General features: G+C 45.7%; 1 protein-coding gene across 1 annotated transcript in view; it reads right to left on the bottom strand.

Moving 5' to 3' along the window:
• Window positions 1-14936: 14936 nt before the first annotated feature.
• Window positions 14937-24013, bottom strand: part of LOC117354000 (cAMP-specific 3',5'-cyclic phosphodiesterase 4D-like) — a 661316-nt gene continuing 652239 nt past the window's right edge. Inside the window, exon 4 of the mRNA XM_033930703.1 lies at window positions 14937-14964. Within this exon, the coding sequence (XP_033786594.1) occupies window positions 14955-14964 (10 nt within the window). The 3' untranslated portion in view covers window positions 14937-14954. The remainder of the gene's footprint in view (window positions 14965-24013) is intronic.

Here is a 24013-nt window from a genome sequence, read left to right as displayed (position 1 = left end):
AAGGGTTCCAGGGGAGATCTGGGGAATTAAAGACCGGGAAGCTTGACTGCAGTGCTGGGCAAAATAGTGGAAACAATTATAAAAAATAAAATTGTGGAACATGTAGACCAGGGGTATCAAAGTCCCTCCTTGAGGGATGCAATTCAGTCAGGTTTTCAGGATTTCCCCAATGAATATGCATGAGCTCCCCAATGAAAGCAGTGCATGCAAATAGATCTCATGCATATTCATTGTGGAAATTCTGAAAACCCAACTGTATTGAGGCCCTCGAAGAGGGACTTTGACACCCCTGATGTAGGCAAAGTTTAAAGTTTATTATAGCTTGAGGAGGTAATAGACAGAATATGGTAAAGGAAAAGACTCAAATGAACCCTTCTATCTAAATCTCAAACACATTCCTAAAGAGAAAGGTTTTAAGGTTAGATTTGAAATGATTAGAATTAGTCTCTTGTCTTAAGAGTTATTGGGATAGAATTCCATAATGTGGATGCAACTACAGAATAAATGGTTTACGTGTTGAGTCATAAAATAACTGTCGAACGGATGGAACAGTAAGAACATGTTGTTGAGATGATCTTAGTGACTGTGAAGTTTCATACAGGATCAAAAAAGTTTGTCAATAAACAGGGGGGAGTGATTGACCTGAACACTGAAAGTGAGAAAAAATTTTTTGTATGCAATTCTATGGGAGATGGGCAACCAATGGGCCTTTTTAACAGAGGAGTCACATGGTGAAACTTCTTAGCCTTAAAGATAATTTTTATAACAACATTTTTAATAATTTGCAATCTCCTGATCTCTTTTTGAGTGATTCCATAATAAATAGAGTTGCAATTGTCTAAAGTGGAAATAACCAAAGAATGAATAAGTATATTAAAAGATTTGATCATCTTAAGTTTGAAAAAGCATTTTTGGATTACTGAACTAATTTGTGCTTCGAAGGAGAGATCACACCTAAAAGCTTAATAGTTGGAACAAGCTGATTTGGGATTGAAGAAATGTATAATGGGGAAGTAAGGGTTTTATTCTCCTTGGCCAGAAATAACATGGCCATTGATTTATTGATGTTAAGAGAGAGAAGATTTTGGCAAAACCAGTTACTAACAACAGTTAATTTTCTGAATTTCCAATGGGTTGGTAGAATGGACCTGATGAATAAGATGAATATCATCTGCATACACGAAAACTGTAAATCCAATAGATTGTGAAATACTCAGAAGAGGACTCAGAAGAGGAGCAAGAAAAAGATTAAACAGCTGAGGTGATAAAATAGAGCCTTGGGGGACACCCAAATCCTGCATGTAAGGTTCTGATGATGAGGCTGGAAGGCAGATCTGATAACGCCTATCGATGAAATAAGAGATAAACCACTCCAGGGCAGTCCCTGATATCCCTAAAGACTAGAGACAACTAAGGAGAATTGAATGGTCGATCATGTCGAAGCTGCAGTTAGGTCTAAGGAGATCAGGAGAATGGATTTTCTTTGATCTAGGTAGTTCCTAATAGTGGTAACTAATCCTAGAATTGAAAGCTCTATAGAATGATGTGGTCTAAAGCCTGTTTGATTCAGATGCAAGGCGTTGGTTTGTACCAGGAATGGTGTTTGTTGATTGAAAACAATCTTTTCAGTTAATTTTGCAAGGAAAGGAATGTTAGCCATTGGGTGATAATTGGAACAATCTTTGGGATTGCTTGAAGTAGTTTCATGATTGACCTAATGCTAGTTATTTTTCATTGTTTTGGCATAGTGCCATTGGAGGGGCTGTTTCATATTAAGCTTTGGATATATGGTCCGAAGATAGAGAAGTATTTTTTTGATTAGAGAGGGTGGAAAGGGATCAGAACGGCACCCTGATGCATTGATAGTTTGTATTGTTCTTTGAATTTCAGACAAAGAAGGGACCTTGAATTTGGTAAATGTACTAAGGGCTCCTTTTATCGAGGTGCGGTAGACGGTTAACGCGCGGAATACTGCGCGTTTAACCGCCTGCTGCGCTAGTCGCTAATACCTCCATTGATGAGGTATTAGTTTTTAGGCTTGGAGATGTTATGAGTTTGATATGACATTGCAATAACTAATAGAGCTTGGCAATACAATACAATACATTGCCTGACAGTACAAAGTGTGGTAAGGCAGTACATAGCAGAGCATGGCAGTGCATTATGATGCATCACAGTACATGGTATGGCACACAATATGTATAAGAGCATGTCAGGAACATAACAGTGTATAGTCTAGGAGGATAATACATAAGTGTGAATGATAATATATGCTAGGCATGGTATAGCATGGAATGACTGGCATAGTGTGGAAGTGTCAGCAATGACAGTACATGAAAGTATGTGGAATGGCAAGGTAACATATAACAAAACATGATAATGTGTGTTAGATATGATATAGTATGGAATGTATGGCAGGGCATGGTATTATCAGTGATGGTTGATCTTGTTTTGTGGACAATGGCATTTCAACTGGAGTTATTTCCAAGAAAGTTATTTATTGCCTTCTAGAAGTTCAGTAGTCATTCTAATGATCTGTTGTGAGGTGGTTATTGGTTCCAGAGGCAAGGTAGGTATTGTAAGTAGGATCTCTCAAGGCGGAGAGAGCATCCCAAAGGTGTGAACAGTCTTTTATTCTTCTTGCAAGCAAAGTTGCCGGTTTGGGTTGTAAGGTGGTAGTTTGGAGGCCACATAGGTTGGTACCATGTTGTGGAAGGCTTTGTAGGCCATTAACAGGCCCTTGAATACACATTGCTTGTTGCTAGGTAGCCAGTGAGCTGTGCAATTGGGTTGCGTCTGTCATAGTTGATGGAGCTTTTTGGTGTGAGACCGTTTAGTAGTATGTTGCAGTAGACCATGCAGGAGAGGACAAAGGCATAGAGTAGCTGCAAAAAGTCTGGTTCTGAAAAAAATATCTTCTGATTTTCCAAAGTTGCCAGAGATAGTAGAATGAGGTGGATATCACTTGAGAGATATGATCAGAGAGTGATAAATTAACTGGCTTTCATAACGGTGCTTGCAAGCAATCTCACAAGCAGCATTTTTCTACCATCTTGGCAACACTGGGCTGTAAAAATGCAACCCAATGCTCCAAGTCATGTTCAAAAGGGGTCATCAAAAGGCACTGTATACTATCCCTAGAAAGCCCTCAAAGAATTCCCCTCAAAGATGTCAAACCCAAAATGGATGCCCACAGATCCGAAAAAAACCATTCCTCCCAAAGTACACTCCTCAGTTAAATATATCCTCATCCAGAAGTCTCCTCCAAATCTAGACTCCTACTTGTTTTGAAACTCCTCTCCAAATGAATACCATCTCAAATGAAAGTTCTTCCAGACTCCAAAGATCCGACCCCCCACCCTCTTGAAGGGCTCCTTAGGCCTATCTTGTCAGTTCCTTGGGGTAAGGCAGTCACTCTTGCCCTTGTTGGCACTACATTCAAAATGGTAAGAACCTACCAAGAGATTTCCTGGAGATCCTGTGGTGACTGGGCAGGGGTGATCCTTAGTTGCTCCTGCTCCAGCCAGTGCCATCTCCAAAATGACACCCCTAGTGGAAGTAACATGAGACTATTACTAAGTGCACCATTTTAGAGACAGTACTGACCTTGATAAGACCACTAGGGAATCTCTTGGTAGGTTTTTTTTGGAGGTTGGGAGGGATTTGATCAAGGGGGTTAATCAATCGGTAGGGGGGAAGCTATGATGGCCCTATCAGATGCAGCCTGGGAGCATCGGACTGCAGATTTGAGGTCCAATTGTCCTGGGCCACCGGAACAACACTGCTTGTGAGGTGGTTCACAAGCAGTGTTATTCATTTACCATGGGAGTCAGCAATCTATAAGACTGTTATCCCACAGGTTGCTGAATTTTGTGATAAATCAAGGTTTGGTAAAAGCTCACTTTTTCCTACATCTTGATAACATCTCCGCTAAACAGAATTAAATTGATTTTAGACCCTTTAAACAAACTATAACTACTTTGTTTTTGTTCTAAATCTATAACAGGCTAAAAAATGCTAGGAGATACTCATTACAATCCCTTTAAACAAAATATCATCTCAGTTTTGTTTCTTAATTTAATAAAAGAATAGAATTTAAGAATAAACCCATAAAGTAGTTTCTATTTCAAATTTTAAATCATCACATTTCGCACAAAGTGATGTGCTCTTCCCCTCAGAGGTTTTACCTGCTCTTTTAGTACTCCCTCAGGGAGTTATACCTATGCTTTCACTCCTTGTGCTTCCTATCCAGTTTCATTTCTGAAGAAAGTAGTAACAAACATTCTCCCTCTGAATTAACAATGAAGTCTTATAAGACATTCAAAATTCCACAGCCATGGAATCAGATATTTAAAATGTAGATCTGTGTGTTTCTCTGTCCATCCTCTCACATTTTGTCCTTTTTTTCTGTGCTTCAACATCTTTTGTGTTCAGGGTCACACTGAAATAGTTTTGCTCAATTGAATTAGGTGTTTCTGTCACAGTCTACTGGTGTTTCTGCTGAGCACATCTTATACTGTTCTCCCTTCAGAAGAGGTCACAGTCCAAGTCAAAAATGCTGAACAGGACAGATAGCAACTGGATCCAGCAGAACATCTCTCCTTATGATTTCTGATCCTGAAGTTATCTTTTATTTAACTATTTTAATATACATCATAAAATATGTATAATCAAGAAAAAAATATCAATAAGAAGAATCAATAAGTAAATTAACAACACAAAGTAAATTAACAACACAAACTCAATTTTACAAAGAGAGTGAGAGAAATAATGAAAATATATCCCCAAATATAATTAAAGGCAACGGTCAGATTAATTATCCATCATCTTGGATTATAATTAACTATTACCCCTAAATGAATTTCACTTGCCCTTTTCATACTGCAAAACTAATTTCTCAAGATGAGAAAAATCAAAGAAAATATATTGCTTTCAATGTAAGTGAACAATATACCTGTCGGGAAATTGCTAGAAAAAAGTTGCTCCAATAGCCAGCATCATGGATTTCAAAGCCTATTCAGGGAGGTTAAGACCATAGCAGAGAGACTGAATTAATTTTTTGCTTCAGTCTTTATGGAAGAAGATGTAAGAGATCTACCTGAACCGGAAATGGTCTTCAAGGGTGATGATGTGGAGGAACTGAAAGAAATGTTAGTGAATCTGGAAGATGTACTATATCAAATCTACAAGTTGAAAAGTGATAAATCATCTGGACCAGATGGTATACATCTCAGGGTACTAAAAGAACTCAAACATGAAACTGCTGACCTGTTAATGTCACTAAAATCATCTGTAGTATTGAAGATTGGAGAGTGGCCAATGTTATGTTGATTTTTAAAAAGGGTTCCAGGGGAGGTCTGGAAAATTAAAGACCTGTAAGCCTGACTTCAGTACCGGGCAAAATGGTGAAAAAAATTATAAAAAAATAAAATTGTGGAACACGTGACGTAGACAAAGTTTCAAGTTTAATAAAACTTTGATATACTGCCTATCAAACTTCTTTTTTAAAAAAATAATTGTTTATTTAAAACCCTTGAAACAAACAAGCGGTTTTACATAATAAAATCATTAAACAGGGTAACAAACATTAGACAAAGGGGACTTATTGGAACAATAGGGTTGGAGGTAGGAAATACATTGTGTAATAGCAAAGTTAGCCACCTAGGGGAAATACAAAAAGGGGGGTTCTCATCTGAAAGCCACAGCAAGAAGGACTGTTGATGTTTAAGCGGAAGGGGTATAATGATTAAAGATTTTGGGCTCCTTTTATGAAGCCGTGTTAGCGGTTTAACCTGCGTAATAGTGCACGCTAATTTGCCAGTCGCGCTAGCTGCTACCGCCTCCTTTTGAGCAGGTGGTAGTTTTTCAGCTTGTGCGGGGTTAGCACGCACTAAAAAGGTGTGTGTGATAAATCCGCTAACGCGGCTTCATAAAAGGAGCCCTTCATGATTGTGATCTCAGTGTTCTGGAAGGGGTATAAGATATTATTCAGCAAATCTGGTTGGTTATTATGAATCACTTGAATGTTAGGAGTGTGATTTTATAGGTTATTCTATGGGGTATAGGAAACCAGTGGGATTTTATTAGAAGGGGTGTAATGTGATCAAAGTTTTTAGCATTTTCGAGACCGAGTCAGCATGGGTTCAGCTGAGAGAGATGTTGCCTCACCAATTTGCTTGATTAATTTTAATAAACATGTGGATAAAGGTGAGCTGGTTGATGTAGTGCAGGGGTACCCAATAGGTCGATCGCGATCGACCGGTAGATCGCCAAGGCAAAGTGAGACGATCGCGAGCCCATCCCGGGCTCCGTGATAAACTAACTTTGCCTTGGCGATCTACCGGGCCAATCAGCCTTCCTCTCCCCGATGTCAATTCTGCAGTCGGAGAGGAAGTTGGGGCCAGCCAATCGCTGCCTTGCTGGGCCGGAACTTCCTCTCCGATGGCAGAATTGACGTTGGGGAGAGGAATGCTGGTCGGCCCGACACAGGGAAGCAGGGAGATCTTGGGGTGGCAGCGGCTTTAGGGCCTGTTACCCGATGGCGGTGGCTTGGGTGCTTGTTCCTCATGGTGGTAGCAGTGGCTTGGTGGAGGGCAGGGAGAAAGAAAGAAAGGGGCAGGCAGGGAGACAGAAGGAATGAAGGGAAACAGAAAAAAAGAAAGGGAGCATGAAGAGAGAAAAAAGAAAGGGAGGCAGGGAGGAAGAAAAGGTTGGGGATGGAATGAGGTCTGGAGGAGAGGAAGCATACAGGCTGAAAGAAGGGAAGAAAGATTGGATGCACAGTCAGAAGAAGAAAGTGCAACCAGAGACTCATGAAATCACCAGACAACAAAGGTAGGAAAAATAATTGTATTTTCAATTTAGTGATCAAAATGTGTCTGAATGTATATCTGCTGTCTATATTTTGTACTATGGCCCCCTATATTTTATACTATTGCCCCCCTTTCACTAAACCACAATAGCGGTTTTTAGCGCAGGGAGCCTATGAGCATCGAGAGCAGCGCTGGGCATTCAACGCAGCTTCCTGCACTAAAAACTGCTATTGTGGTTTAGTAAAAAGGGAGGGGGTATATTTGTCTATTTTTGTATGGTTGTTACTGAGGTGACAGTGCATAGAGTCATCTACCTTGACCTCTTAGAAAAAACCTCGGAATAGGAATGATAATTAACATTTTCTCAGCGTACAGTGTGCTTTGTGTTTTTTTAAAATTTTATTGTTGGTAGACTTGGTCATTTTAAAAGTAGCTTGCAAGCCCAAAAAGTGTGGGCACCCCTGATGTAGTGTAACTAGATTTTCAGAAAGCTTTTGACAGCGTTCCTCATGAGAGGCTCCTGTGAAAATTAGAGTCATGGGATAGGTGGCAGTTGTGAATTTGAAATTGGTTATCAGAAAGAAAGCAGAGGGTAGGTTTAAATGGTCATTTTTCTCAATGAAGAAGAGTAAACAGTGGACTGCCACAAGGATCTGTACTAGGACTGGTGGTATTTAACTTATTTATAAATTATCTGGAAATTGGAATGACGAGTGAGGTGATTAAATTTACAGATGACCCTAAACTGTTCAAAGTTGTTAAAATGCATGTGAATTGTGAATAATTGCAAGCTGACCTTAGGAAATTGGAAGACTTGGCGTCCAGGTGGCAGATGAAATTTAATGTGGATAAATTCAAATTGATGCACATTTGGAAGAATAACCCAAATCACAGTTGCTGGGTGTTATTGTAGACAATACAATGAAACCTTCCATCCAATGTGAGCGGCAGGCAAAAAAGCAAACAGGATGCTAGGAATTATTAAAATAGGGATGGTTAACAAGATTAAGAATGTTATAATGCCTCTGTATCGCTCCATGCTGCGACTTTACCTGGCGTATTGCGTTCAATTCTGGTCTCCTTATGTCATGAAAGATATAGCAGCACTAGAAAAGGTTTAAAGAAGAGCATCCAAGATGATAAAGGGGATGGAACTCCTCTTTTATGAGGAAAGACTAAAAAGGTTAGGGATCTTCAGCTTGGAAAAGAGACAGCTGAGAGATATGATTGAAGTCTACAGAATCCTGAGTGGATTACAATGGGTACAAGTGGATCGATTTTTCACTCTGTCAAAAATGACAAAGACCATCAATGAAGTTACAGAGAAGTACTTTTAAAATCAATAGGCAGAAATATTTTTTCATTCAGAGAATAGTTAAGCTCTGAATCACATTGCCAGAGGTTGTGGTAAAAATAGATAGCATAGCTAGTTTTAAGAAAGGTTTCCAGGAAGAAAAGTCCATAGCCTGTTATTGAGAAAGACAAGAGGGAAGCCACTGCTTGCCCTGGATCGGTAGCATAGAATGTTTCTACTCTTTGGGTTTTTGTCAGGTACTAGTGAGCTGGATTGGGCACCGTGAGAATGAGCTACTGGGCTTGATGGACCATTGGTCTGACCCATAAGGCTATTCTTATGTTAAAAACAATTATGAGATGTTAAGTGCCAATTAGCGCTGATTAAGCCTATTTCTTTAGGCAGACTTTTATAGAATCAGGGCCCAGAGAGTCCCAAAGAGACAGCAGAACACTGGGACTGAACCACTGCAGCATAGCTGAAAAATGTAAATCCTACAGGCCCCTATCATTGGCCAGATGCAAGGGTTGGAGGATTTCTCACTGTGAAAAGGCAGGCAGGTAGGCAGGGTTGCTTGTTTTATTTATTAATTTACTGACTGAAGCACCAAGAAACCAAACTCCCAGGGTTGTCACACTCTGATGTAAACCTTCAGAAAAACCTGCCCCCTTGGCAATCCAAAATTTCTAAGAAATGATGAATATAGTGAAAGTATCCTATCCCAAACTTAATAAAGGAAGAAATGAAATAGCTTTTCTATGGCTACAATTTTCCGCTTTTTTTTTTTTTTTTTGCTTTTACATGCATATTCTGTTTCAAAAAGTCAAGTACATCCTATAGTGAAGAGGAAGATAAATATCAAAATCGTTCCATAAAGCCACCATACTGTACAGAGATGCAAGACTAAAGCAAAATGTTAAAGCAAAGAAAATATGTTGTCCCTAAGACTTTATTACCCTAAGACTTTATTACCTTGGCCTATTTAGATTACTCTAGAAAACGCTAAACGTGCATCGGTACAATTATGGAACAGACAGTACTGGGAAAAAGATTTAATCGAAAAATGTATATGCACTGTATTAATGAGACTGAAAGTGAGGCACCGTAATTGACATGGCGAAGGTCGTGGAACCGAAAGAAGGCACCGCTGCCCTAAACAGCGTTTGCTTCCTAGAAACGATGTTGATTATCCCTAAAGCAGTACATTCTTACTGCCTTTTACAGCAACTTTGCATTTCTACTACAAGAATATTCATTGGCAAGCAGCGGCTGTATTTTGAAGAAAGGAAAAAAAAAAGTACTTCTGTACTTAAATCGTGTAGTCATTGTCCTTGATCTTTAGCAAATCCTATTACTGATACACATTCGTGTCTGTTCAGCTTTTCCGTATGGATCCGTATTTTGCAGGCAGTGAATGACTATGCAGGGGATAAGAGGATTCGGTTATTTCGTTCTGCTGCAAACGAATCACTGTTTCATTATACTGGAAACAGATGTATTAACCCCTCTAGTCATTACATGATCCTTTCCATAAATCAACCACCAACCAACAGATCTGCTTTCTTAAACTTATCCTCTTGCCCTTAATATATCCCCCCACCACCTTAATATATATTTATACTGGGCATAAAAACCACGAAGTCTATGTGTCTTAAATTCTAACTTTACTTCCAAACAGCAAGCTAATACACAGCATTGGACTACATGCTAATCCCGGATTTCCCCCCTCCCCCGCAATAGAAAGGTTACCCCATCTTTCGTAGGTGCATTTGCCCTTTCCATATTCTAGGACTTTCGTAAAATAAGTTCTCCCACCCACGAAATGAAAAGCAAAGTCTCCTATTATCAGAACCCGATCTGTAGTGTACACAAACAGAAAACACAACAGCAGCCCATTAACCCATTACGAGCCTGAAGAAAGAAAAAGAAAAGCTCGCTGGGCACAAAGCATTGCAATCTATCCCAAACGACAAACAAAAAATGATACCATTTTCAAGCATGACTTTTTTGATGGCCCCCACCCTCGCTTCTCCCAGGTTTCGCTTGCAGTGGTCCCGTGCCGGACCGGGGGGTGGGCACGGGAGCCTAGGTGCCCTTACCGTCGGTATCCCTGGAAGGACGAGGGCCAGGACATGCGCGATTTCTTCAGGCCGGGTCTGTGCCCCGTGTCCACAGCGTACGAGGAGCGATCCATGGCTCGGCAGTGCAGGTACCGCTCGGTGTCCGAGAAACCGCGGTGCCTCCCCCTGCTCAGCGAGAAGCGAGCCCGGGCTGGCAGCTGCGCGCACGGCGGGGCCGGCGCGGTCGGCTGGGACTGGGGCTGCGCTGAGGGTGGCGGCGGCGGCTGCGACTGGTACAAGAGGAGGAGGCGATGCTGCGGCAGGCAGGGCTCGTATGGAGTCTGGGGCTGCTCCCGTCTCCACAGATGCTTGGGCGCGTTCGGCTTTCCAGCGCTGCTGCTACTGTTTACTAGCACTGCAGACACGTTGCTGCCCTCTGCCTCCATCCTGCCCCTAGGCAGATAGCTAAAAAAAAAAAAAAAAAAAAAAGAAAGATGACTCTCTTTATAACAGCAGAAGGGATGTAAAGGACACAAGAGAAAGAAGTGACCGGGGAAGGAGCCTTTTCTCCCAGCGAGAGAATTCAGAACCACATGGGCGCTGGACAGCTCCCTGCCTGAAATGCAAGTTCTTCTTCTCCCGCGCAGGAAACTTTACCAGCCAAAAGAGCGCCCGTCTTCTTTCGCAGTGATCCAAAGTTCTGGTTTAAGTCGTTCTGTCTGAAACTGCTGGTATTTCCCTTTCCAGTGAGCAGCTGTGAACGAGTGAGAGGCATCGGCGATGGAGTTGCAGAGAGCAGCAAAATCTCCCCCATCGGCTCAATCTCGGTTCATTCATTCTTTGCTTTGGTCTTTCATCTTGCCGAGAGTCAGCGGGAGCCGAAGCCAGCGCCGTATGCAGGATCGGATTTCCGCGATCCTCGCCGAAGTGCCGCGACCGCTCGAAAGTTTTGAGACGGGTCCAAGGATCAGCGATGCCAGGATTAATCAGCTCGTCACTTGATTCGCTTTTGTTGTTGTTTTTCCCCCCCTCCTTTGGCTGATGCCAAGGTTGAGGTTCCACTCCAGTTTCCGGTTCTTCAAACTTTGGGGGCTGAAACTGGCCGACAAAAGCAAGGGGCAGGGAGAGGAGTGGAAAGAGGTGGGGCAGAAGGCGGAACAATCTTCAGGTTTTAAGCGCACAGCTCTTGAAGACCTTGTTTTGCTGCTTTCATAGTAACAGTCAATGTTAACGGAAGGGGGTAAAACGGCTTCCTTTAGCACAGCGACAGTTTTTCTAATGCAATGTTCCATATTTAAAAATCCAACCTACCTCACTAAAAAAACATTCACATTATGCTCATAACCTTTCTTTTTTATGCCTGATTATTTCTGCCTCTTCAAAAAAGAGGGTCACTTTGTAACCCTCAAAAAGACAAAATAGTATCTGCTGTATGGAGCGCACTTGGTGTGCACATTTGATGGGGTGCGATTGTCCTGCACGCATTTGTCGGGCCACAGTCAAAGACAGTGTTATTAAACATTTTGCCTCTCAGCCCTTTATTTGGCATTGTTGCTCAGAAGCAACATGTGTTTTTTATGGTTCTTATTGGAGAGCTGCATCTCCAAATGCTTGTTACTTGGCACTGTCGCTCTTGTTTAACATCAAGTTACGTAAAGCAGCTGCATCACCAGCAGCCAATTAAAGGGTTAATCAGCTGCACCAGGCAGGATGTTTGGGACAAGGAACAGCCATACTATGCAGTCCTTATCCATTTCATCATATAAAAATTCCTGTATACACCATATACATATGGTATGAATAACTCTTTAATAGTACTGATATTGGCTCCAACCAGCCATCATTGGTGGTCTAAGTCAGTGTTCTGCAACCACCGGTCCATGGACCAGTGCCGGTCCACAGAAATTTCCTGCTGGTCCACAGGGCCAGCACATGCATCAGGCCCAAAACAGTGTTCTTCAACTGCCTGTCCACGGTGCGATCGATGTGGCGTTATCTTCGAGCCAGCTCCCTCTTCCTAACTGATTCAGTGCACAAAGCCATGGGCAGTGGCTCCTACGGGCATTCTGCGCCTGAACTGGAAGCCTTCTCTCTGACATTGCAACGTCAGAGGGAAGGCTTCCAGATGAGGCAAGGGACATGCAAGGTGCAATTAGTACTATTATGGGGGCGGGGTCTGGGGTGGACATTGGGTAGAGGTGGGCGGGGTCTGGCCCATGACTTAGCCCAGTGTTCTTCAACCGCCGGTCCATGGACCGATGTCGGTCCACAGAATAATTTTTGTATTTCTGCGGTCCATAGGTGTAAAAAGGTTGAAAAACTCTGGTTTAAGTCCTAGAGAGCTGTTTTTACAACTAATCTGACTGTCTACCACTAGGCCAGTGTTGCTTTCTAATGACATCTGAGTACACACATTTTGCACTAGGACCTGATCCACAACTTTCATTGTGCCTTTCCAAGACCACTCATATACTGAGTAAATGAATTGTAATCAATATTGCCTGCAAAATCCAATCCTTCCCCAAATTCCCCCTACTCTAACTATTATACAAACACAAACTTTCTTTTACCTTTTTATTGTTATGGTCAGTGATCTTTATTGATGCCATGTGATTGCCATCCATATTTTTGCTACTGAACCTGTTAACTATGTTTTAAAAGAATATACAAGTTAAAGCCAGCATTTACTGTTTTTGGACACACAGTTTCAGCACCCTGAAACAGTTACCTCGCTACTTGCATAATTATGACCATTTAATAAGCTTCTTGGCTCCATCCTCACTTCCCCAACAACTTTGGGACTTGCTAAGTTGCTAGGAGTGCTGTTCAGTACTGGATGAATAGGTGTTAAAACCTTGCCAAAGGATCCCTATGCCCCTGGCTTCTGTCCATCTGATTCCTATATTTGCTCTGTTTTAGACTCTCCTATTTCCTGTTAGCTGATTCCTTTGTCTCATCTTGTGTTGCTTGTACACCAGACCTTCTTTACCTACTGTAGCACCTGTCAGCTGATTCTTTGCCACAGGTTGTTATTGTAAATCACTTTCAGAACTGAATTGAGGTCGTGTATCAAATCTCAACCAAACCTTCTGCCTCATCCCTTACCATGTCCCAAGCCATCTCCAACATGTGATAATTAAATCAAACTGCCAAATATTTGTTCTCATTAATCCTCACCTACTAGTCATTCCCAGATGCACCTGGAATGCTCGGTGTGGAAGAGTTGATAAGCACAGCCAAGATAACCTACCATAGATCTGCTTTCGCCTCTCTCATTATTATATTTTTATGGTCTAATGTATTTTTTTAAAAATTTTATACATTCAATGCAAACATGGAACAGAAATATAACAGGTCTGTGAAAATATAGCCTGGGCATCATAAATTAATATAAACACACTGACACCAGTAGGGAGGAAGAAAGAGAACAAAAAAAGAAAATCAACTCAAGATAGGTATTATACTGAAACCAAATTTTATAAAAATCAAGAATACTGTCACATTTAGCAGCTTTGAAACAATGTGTTAGAAAGTCCAGATCTCTAAGGGCTCCTTTTACTAAGCTGCAATAGCGTTTTTAGCGTGCGCAGAATTTTAGCACGCACTAAACCCGCACTACGTGGCTAGAACTAACGCCAGCTCAATGCTGGTGTTAGTGTCTAGCGCGCACGGCAATTGTGCGTGCGCTAAGCATGCGCTAAAACTGCTATCTCAGCTTAGTAAAAGTAGCCCTAAGTCCTTCAGAGACACAAAATTATAGTGTCTGTAACCTTTTGATCATCTAATCTCCCTCTCCCCCATGCAGTGCCTTTTAGAATTCACTTCTATTTTTAGGGATAGAGAGACAATTTTAAAATGGTTTTGCATGTCAGTGGCATATGTACATTGTGATTTCAGAATGATGCTATTTTACCTATTTAGGTTTGCAGTATTTACAGTATGGAAGGGGGAAATTATAGACCGGTGAGTCTGACGTTGGTGCAGGGCAAAATGATAGAGACTATTATAAAGAACATATCCCCTCTTTTATAAAACCACGGAAGCAGTTTTTAGTGCAGGCAGGCATGCTGAATGCTCTGCGCTACTCCCAACATTAATAGAGTTCCTATGAGCATCGGGAGCAGCGCAGAGCATTCAGTACACTGGCCTGTGCTAAAAAAATGCTTCCGCAGTTTTGTAAAAAGGGGGAGGGGAGGGATGACAGAATATATACATAAGCATGGATTAATGTGATAAAGCCAACATGGTTTATAGTCAAGGGAAATCTTGCTCACCAATCTACTGCATTTCTTTGAAGGGGTGAATTAACATGTAGATAACAGTGAATCGGCTGATATTGTGTATTTGGATTTTCAAAAATACCTCATGAAAGACTTCTGAGGGAATTAGAAAGTCATGGGATAGGAGGTTATGTCCTTTTATGGATTAAGAACTGGTTGAAAGACAGAAAAGAGAGTGAGTTTAATGGTCAATATTCTCAATGGAGAAGGGTAATTACTGGGGTTCAACCAAAGCAATCACAACCCTCACTTATTTGGGATCAATGATAAGATGGCAAGAGAGCTAACAAAGCCAATGATCCAGCTTTGGCTCATCTAATTGCCTCCTCTTTACATGCAGCTTGCTTGTCTGTTGCTGTATTTCTTACTATTCCTTTTCAAAAACAACAGCATTGTTTTTTACTTATCCTTTTAATGCAGTGTCTCTAGCATGCCCTGACGGGACCCGTTTCGCCCATAAGGGCTTTTTCAAGGGTTCATAAAAGAGCTTCTCCTTAAGCGTCCTTCCTCATTTGGGGCTGGAGCAAGAATCAAAAAGATATAGTGGAATTAGAAAAGGTACAGAGAGCTATAAGAGCAAATTCAAACATTCATGGTTTTAAACTAGGTGATAGTGAAATCAAACTATCTGCATATGCAGATGACGTTATGCTTTATATAATACCAGATTCCATCCCTCAAGGCGTTAAGGAAATTGAGTCCTATGCGTGGGTTTCTGGCTACAAATTAAACATGACCAAATCAGAATTAATGCCACTGAACCACAATGATGATAAACAAAACATCAACTCCTTTGGATTTGCTTGGAGTGTCAACAAATTGAAATACCTAGGCCTCTTTATAGGTCCTACTCTGAAGGATACCGAAAAACTAAATGTGGAATACCTGCTATCTATAATTAATGACTTAACACATAGATGGTCACCACTAAAAATCACCTGGTGGGGGTGCCTGGCAATGATTAAAACGATGATACAGCCTAAAATCAATTATGTACTTAGTATGTTATCCTACCTACTACACAATGACTTGGGGAAAAAAAACATATGCAAATTTATGTGGAAAAACAGACATCCACGGTAGAGAATGACACGGTGACGGTTTACCCGCGGCCACCGCATTTAAGCCGCGGGTCACCGCCGAAAACGGGGAAGAAAAATAGCAGTCGCTGCGGTGACGGGGACAAGGCCATTCACCGACCGCGGAAACGGTGAACAGGTTTGTCCCCGCGGGCCAATGTACCCCCTTCTAGGAACCGCTATTTCACCGTGCTCCTCATTTGTCATTTCAACCCTTCCTGCCAATCGCAGCAGAAGGGTACCCAACCCCTCCTGCCGGTCCTCCCAATGGCCTCCCCTAAGATCGCCGGCAGGAGGGTACCCAACCCCTCCTGCTGGACCCCCCCCCAACGAACCCTCCCACCCCGGAACCCCCTTAGTCTTACTTTTCAAGTTGGACCGGACAGCTCCTCGCTCGTCTGGCCAGCAGGCCTGCCTCCGTCCAAATGAGGCGGGCCCGCCCCTCCCCTCCCCTCCCCTGCCTCCCAATGGCCTCCCCTAAGATCGCCGGCAGGAGGGTACCCAACCCCTCCTGCTGGACCCCCCCCCAACGAACCCTCCCACCCCGGAACCCCCTTAGTCTTACTTTTCAAGTTGGACCGGACAGCTCCTCGCTCATCTGGCCAGCAGGCCTGCCTCCGTCCAAATGAGGCGGGCCCGCCCCTCCCCTCCCCTGCCTAACCCACAGGATCCTAGGGCCTGATTGGCCCAAGCACCTAAGGCCCCTCCTATAGCGGGAGTGGCTTTAGGTGCCTAGACCAATCAGGCCCTAGGATCCTGTGGGTTGGGCAGGGTAGGGGCGGGCCCGCCTCATTTGGACGGAGGCAGGCCTGCTGGCCAGACGAGCGAGGAGCTGTCCGGTCCAACTTGAAAAGTAAGACTAAGGGGGTTCCGGGGTGGGAGGGTTCGTTGGGGGGGGGTCCAGCAGGAGGGGTTGGGTACCCTCCTGCCGGCGATCTTAGGGGAGGCCATTGGGAGGACCGGCAGGAGGGGTTGGGTACCCTTCTGCTGCGATTGTCGGGAGGGCCGTTGGGGGGGTCTACAGGAGGGGTTGGGTGCCCTCCTGCCGTGATCGCTGGGGGGAGGGGAGACTTGCAGCCGTAGCCGCGGTCACTATGCTAATCACGGCAGCATTTAAAGTACATGTCGTGTTTGTTTTTGCATTGCTAGCCCCAGGGGTGGTGGAAGATTAGTGATTGAAAAACTGTATGAAAAATAACTATTTTAAATTTAGTGATCAAAATGTGTCAGTTTTGAGAATTTTTATTAATTAATTTTTTCTCTGCGTGTTTTGTTTTTGTATAGTTATTAACTAATATTTAACTAAGTTTTAAAGTTTTAAAGAATGTTTCCTTTATACGTAAATAAAGAAAAGTGAATGGGATTGCAGTGGCGGTGACGGGGCGGTGAATGGGGTGGCAGTGGCGGTGACGGGGCGGTGAAGAGGATGGTGAGACGGGGACGGGGCGGTGACGGGGTTGGTGAGACGGGGACGGGGCGGTGACGGGGATGGTGAGACGGGGACGGGGCGGTGACGGGGACCAATTTTTTCACCGTGTCATTCTCTAATCCACGGATTGCAATATACAAACTCAAAAATGCTATGTCAAACGGAAGAGTCAACTTCCCAGATTTTTTGAAATACCATCAAGCTTTTATGATGGGCCAAGGATCCTTGTGGATTCTTAATGAGAATATATCTGAGAATGACATGGTGGCTGTTACCCTTGGTAAGTCACGGGTGATCGCGGGTAACCCGCCAAAATGGTGTGTGTGGGGGGGGAGAAACAGTGTTCACTGTGGCTACAGGGACAAGGCCATTCACCGCTTGGAGCGGTGAACGGCCTTCTCTCTGCAGTTAAGGGAGGGAACGTGCATGGTCTCTGATCACTCTCCCTCCCTCCTCACTGATCGCCACTACCGCCACCTGATCGCTGCCCCGTCCAAGCATCTCCCTTCCTCCCTCCTTACTGATCGCTGCCCAATCGCCGCTGCCCCATCTGAGCATCTCCCTTTTCCCCTCCCTGACCCTTACATTCGTGGCAGGCAATTTCTAAATTTCCTTCCTACGAGCAGCTGGAGTGTTGAAGTCGCATGTGGCTGCCGTAAAGGTCATCTTTTACACAACTGGAATTTTTATCAGAGACAACCTTTCCTGCAGCCACATGCGACTTCAACGCTCCGGCTGCTCATAGGAAGGAAATTTAGAAATTGCCTGCCGCAAAGGTAAGGGGCAGGGAGGGAGAAAGGGAGGAAAGGTGGGGATAGTCTGCTCAGACAAATCAGCAGAGGTTGCTGCCCGCTTGCCTGGGAGAGGTGCTGCAGTGAGCGCCAATGCATGTGGACCAGAATGAAGAGGCAACCGACATGCCAGCTCCAGAGAAGAGTGGCCTTAGGTGCTAGCTTGCATGGCTGAAGTTAAGAGGCAGGAAGTGTGCAGGTTGGGAGAAGGTGGCTACAGCTGTTGAGAACTGGAATAGCGAGGATGGACTGGAGGAGGGGGAGGTACAGACGCTGAAGGGAACTGGGGAAGGTAGGGTGGAGAGGAACAGATGCTGAAGGGAACTGGGGAAGGTGGGGTGCAGAGGAATAGATGCTGAAGGGAACTGGGGAAGGGAGACAGGGAAGGAAGGTGGGGTGGAGAGGAAAAGACACTAAAAGAAAAAGGGAGGAGCGGAGGGAAGAAGATGGGTGCCACACCAATTGGGGGGGGGGGAGAGATGGAAGGTAGAGGCAAAGTAACACAGCATATGGAAGAGACAGAGAAGGCAGACAGTGGATGAAGGGAAATGAATGAGGAGAAGATGAGGAAAACAGAAACCAAACAAATGTAGAAAAAAAATTTCTATTTATTAAAAATATATATATATATATATATTTTTTTTTGCTTTAGGATAAAGTACCGTAGTATATTAGTTGTGGTTGATAAAAATTTATAAACAAAGCCCTGCCAGCTGTACATCTCTTTCTCTAGTTCAGCAGCCAGAACTTTGATTTATAAGAAAGGAATAAGCTAAATATTGCTGTACTGAGGCTTGTATGGATGCTGTGAGGACAGTGGTTGCAGCGATGGGGACGGGGTGGGAACAGTTGTCACCGGGACAGGGTTGGTGGTCACGGGCTGGTGACGGGGACAAATTTTTCCCTGTGTCATTCTCTAATCTGACCCACCTCCATGGTTGTCACTGGAAAAAGTTATACATGGTATCAATAATATATCTCTTATTCTGTCAATATCTTCTCTTTTAAAACAGTATAATCATATATTCCATTCAACCTATAAGGTACTCTTGCAATTTGATAGTGTGATGAAGGTCAAATGGAAGAACTCCACTCTTATTTCTTTATGGAATAATATCATTAAAATCAAAAACACTGCTCTGAATTGGCCTACATGGCAAAAATGTGATATATGGACAATCTTTTTAATAATAACAGCTGGCTGTTTTTTGAAGAGGTTTGTGATAAATTTTGTTTACCAGCCAATCAATATAACAACTGGCTCCAATTGAAACACTGTGTTTCTGCTTCAATCCTGGACCTTCTAGAGTTAAAATCCACACCTGATCTCCTTCAATATATTATCACGATAGCTCCACTTAAAGGTGAAGCCTCCAAATGGTATGCATTATTGAGACAAACCTCTAACAGCGGTACCTGTAGTGGCCCGCTTCCTGTTACTCGACACCCCTCCCCCGTCCCTGTATACCTCTTACCTATCCCAAGAAGACAAAACACACCTTGGTTGGTAAACGCCTGGCCGCAGCCCTGTTTATTGAATAATAACATATTCAAGAAATGCAACATAATTAAATATACATAAGTTAACAGCAAAACCAAAACATTAACAAAAACCCCCCTAACAATGGTATCACCATTGTTACCTGATCCCGAGCTACCCTCCTAAGTAATTGGCCCCCGACCCCGCCATCCAAGCTAGGGTCTGAGGGGTGGCATGTCCCACACATGCCCCATTATCCAGGGTCAACCGACCCACCAGGCACGGCTCCCAGCCGGCCCACCGCTCATCCCTTGATGAGCCCCAGTAGCCAGTAGCTCGGGATACCGCAACCCCATCCAATCCCAGGCACCCCCAAAGCCTAAAGGGCGGGCGGGTGGGAATGCTGACTCGGAGGACCAAACCGTTTAAGTCCTCCGAGCGTGCTCCCCTTATAACCCCTCCCACCCACAATCCCCTTCGGCTGCGACGCCCCGAGGAGAGGAAGGGAAGAGATCGCGCGACCACGGACCGCCCCCCCTCCCCCGCTCTCTCATTCCCTGCCTAACCCGACTACCTCACCACTAACTGACCCGACGAGCGACTCAGCGGGCCACCCAGCCCCGCGTTAGGGTCGCCCGTCGAGACTAGCTCTCGGGCTTGCTTATAACAGCGGTACCTGTAGTGGCCCGCTTCCTGTTACTCGACACCCCTCCCCCGTCCCTGTATACCTCTTACCTATCCCAAGAAGACAAAACACACCTTGGTTGGTAAACGCCTGGCCGCAGCCCTGTTTATTGAATAATAACATATTCAAGAAATGCAACATAATTAAATATACATAAGTTAACAGCAAAACCAAAACATTAACAAAAACCCCCCTAACAATGGTATCACCATTGTTACCTGATCCCGAGCTACCCTCCTAAGTAATTGGCCCCCGACCCCGCCATCCAAGCTAGGGTCTGAGGGGTGGCATGTCCCACACATGCCCCATTATCCAGGGTCAACCGACCCACCAGGCACGGCTCCCAGCCGGCCCACCGCTCATCCCTTGATGAGCCCCAGTAGCCAGTAGCTCGGGATACCGCCACAGGCCTGTAACCAGTTACAGGCCCCACCCACAAGGCACGGAGCTGCGGCTAGGAGACCAACACTCGCTCACAACAGGAGGCAAAGTCATCTAATAACAAATCCCAACCTATATCGGACAGATGGACCCGATCCCTATAAAACAACCCCCCGCAAGCCACATCCACCCAGTCGTGTCTAACTTGAATACCTCCCCGTGACTCCACCCATCGACCTACCTGCCTGTTAACCTTAACAAGCCCTCGGGTCCATCGCCAAGACGCCAAGCGGCTGGGCCGAGGAATGATATCGGACCAGACCACCCGCGCCCCGGGAAACCAGCCCTGAACAACTCCCAAATCCCTAATGACCGAGTCAATAAGATGCTTGCCACTAAGTGCATCAACATCATTGCCCCCTAGGTGTAGAATCAACAGGTCTGGACGCCGAGGACGCCGCCGAATATCGTTCAGCAGTGGGAGCAACTGGTGCCAGCGCATGCCCCTCTGTCCCCACCAGGAGACAAAGACGCCGCGGTGCCCGAGACCCAAATGTCGACCGCCGGGCCGGACCGATGCACGCTCCCCGGCCCAGTGGATGAAGGAATGCCCGAAAATCCAAACCGATAAGACCCGCTGCACAGCACCTGCAAAACAAACCCCCGGAAGTAAGGTATCGACCACTAAACATCTATCGTTAGTAAAAGAGGATCATGCTGAGGCTCCCCCCCCCCCACCTTTACCCCACCCCCTACAATAAGATCACCGTCCCGACTACCAGCCCACTCCAGCCACCCGCTAGTCTCATTCACCCCGCAAATCATGACGAGTAGCACCTGACGGGCGAATATAGCCACGATAGGCGTTCGAAGACCACCTACCCAGCTGCCGAATGGCCTCGGCTGGAACACCTGCCGCGAACGCGCTTGTAGCCGCCCCAATGCGAAATGAGTGGGTTCCGTAACTGGCCGGGTCCTCACCACACACACCCAAAGCCAAACGCAACACCGCCAGGAACTGATAACGTGATAGGAGAGCACCATCTTCGTGCACCAGCAACACCGAGGCCGAGGAAGGGCGGATCGCCATATAGGCAGCCAGCGAGCGGACGGGGCATGACGTACTACCCTCCACTTGATGTAAAATCAACGTACGCCCCCTGCCCAGCTGATCCGCCTTAGACCGAGCAATGAACACTCATAACGTGGGACCGGAGATACACACATGGCTGCGCAGCAGGCCACGCAGTCCCCGTACATCCTACGGGTGTACCAGCAACTCACCCACCCGTAGCGCTCCAAAAAAGGATAAGGAGAACGCAGCCCGAAACAAGCAGGCCTCAAAACCCGACCTCGTCACTTGGGGCAACGCATTGACGAGATCAACCAACAGATCATGGGTAATAGGCCGACGAGAGTCAGGCACTCGCGGAGCCATCCTGCCCCAAGCCGCCAGCATCCGACGAGGCAGAAACCTAGGGCAAGGCCACCCAAAGGCCCTGCAAAAGAATGCGAAGCCCGCGAGATGACCCGCAGCCGCGCCTCGAGAGCAGCCCTGATGCTGTGACGATGCCAAGAAGTCTGCCAGCTGGATCTCCGACACAGGACCCGGGGCCCAACCCCGTGACCGCAGAAAACCAGATACCATTACAAAGCCCCTGTTGTACCGGACCCACGTAGATGGAGCTACCGAGCGTTGCAAGAAGAACCAGATCCGATCCCCACCAGGCCCCATAAATGTTCTGGCATCCGCAATCCCTCCTGCTGTGCCTCCGGAGCCAGCTGTCGAAACTGCAAAAAGCGAAAACGAGAAAGAGCATCAGCCAGGCTGTTATGCACCCCAGGAACATGCCGCGCCCGAATGAACAGGTTAAGCCGCAAACAACGCACGACTAGCTCGCGCATCAACGCGGTTATCTGCAAACATTTAGCTGACTGCCTGTTGACAACTTCCACGACCCCCATATTGTCACACCAAAATACTACCCGCCTGTTTCGCAACCGGTCCGGCCACAACTCACAAGCCACCAACAACGGAAAAAGCTCCAGCAGAGTGACATTACGGGTAATTCCCGCCAGCCGCCAAGCCTCGGGCCAAGCCGCCGCGCACCAATCGCCCTGGAAGTAAAGACCGAAACCCACACCACCCGCTGCATCGGATTGCAGTTCGAGATCCAAATTAGAAACTTCCAGCTGTTGAATGGGAAGCGAACCGTTAAAACACTCAAGAAACAACGACCACATCCGCAAATCGGCCCGAATCCCCGCCGAAAGCCGTACAAAGTGTCTGCGATCACGAACACCCGCAGTCGATGCCGCCAAGCGCCGGGAGAAGGGGCGACCCATCGGTAACACCCGACAAGCAAAATTCAGAGACCCCAATAGGGACTGCACCAATCGCAAAGTAGGCTTACTAGCACCCCCTACTAGCGATATCAAATCCAACAACTGCCGCACCTTGCTCTGTGGAAGCCGGGTAACCATTGCTGTAGTGTCGATCTCTATACCCAGGAACGTGAGACACGTGGACGGACCCTCAGACTTCTCAACCGACAACGGAACACCAAATTCAGCAGCCATGGTCTCGAAAGTAGTTTTCAACAGCAAGCATTCATCGGAAGCCGCTCCCCCTACAAAAAGAAAATCATCCAAATAGTGCACTACCGAGTCCCTTCCCACGCGCCGTACTGTGACCCAGTGCAAAAAGGAACTGAACAATTCAAAAAAGGCACAGGAAACGGAGCACCCCATCGGAAGGCATCTATCAAAATAAAAGGCACCCTCAAACTTAAAGCCCAACAAAGGGTACGAGGACGGATGAACCGGCAACAACCGAAAAGCCGATTCAATGTCCACCTTAGCCAACAGAGCCGAAGGACCAACCCGACGAATGAGACCGAGGGCACTGTCAAAGGACGCGTAACGTACAGAGCAGATATCACGCGGAATACCGTCGTTCACCGAAAGCCCGGCCGGCCTGGACAAGTTGTGAATTAAGCGATATTTTCCCGGCTCCTTTTTCGGAATAATAGCTAGAGGAGACAGCACCATAACCGGAAACGGTCGAGCGTGGAAAGGCCCCGCTACCCGACCCAACTCGATTTCCTCCGTCAATTTCCGGCGAACCTCTCCACGAAGGTGACACACGGAGGAAGCGTTGGAAGCCTGAACATTAACTAAAGGCAAAACACACGGTATCACAAATCCCTCGCTAAACCCCCTCAGCAGAACGTCCGCAGCCCTCAAATCCCGATACTGAACCAGCCACGGACGCATGGCACCCACCATAACCGGAGTGGGCAAGCCACGGGACTCCAACTCATTTTGTCGTGGGCGGAGGCAAGCCGACTCCCTTCTTGGGGCACTTGGTAGCCGGATGTCCCTGTCCGCACAGGGAACAAGCGTGTCGAAAACGGCAATCGGTAAAAGAGCAGGCTGATTTATTAAACAGCCAGCAGAGGCCCGGACCTCCCCCAGCGCCCGCACTTCCGGGCGGACGAAAGGAACGACCTCCGACCGTCGTTAGCGGAACCTGTTTGCCCGAAGTCCCAGGACCCGAGCTTCCCGGCTTCGCCATATGGGTGAGCCAGAGATTGATGTCCTGTGTGCCCCAGGACATGTGCCGATTCTCCTCCATCTTATCACGGAACGCTTCGTCGTAATTTAACCACGCCCAGCCCCCGAAGCGCTGGTATGCATCCAATACGGAGTCCGCGTATGCC

Source organism: Geotrypetes seraphini, chromosome 1 (assembly GCF_902459505.1).
Source record: "Geotrypetes seraphini chromosome 1, aGeoSer1.1, whole genome shotgun sequence".
Taxonomy (NCBI): domain Eukaryota; kingdom Metazoa; phylum Chordata; class Amphibia; order Gymnophiona; family Dermophiidae; genus Geotrypetes; species Geotrypetes seraphini.
Note: the sequence above shows the minus strand (reverse complement) of the source record. Positions and strands in the feature narration are given on the sequence as shown.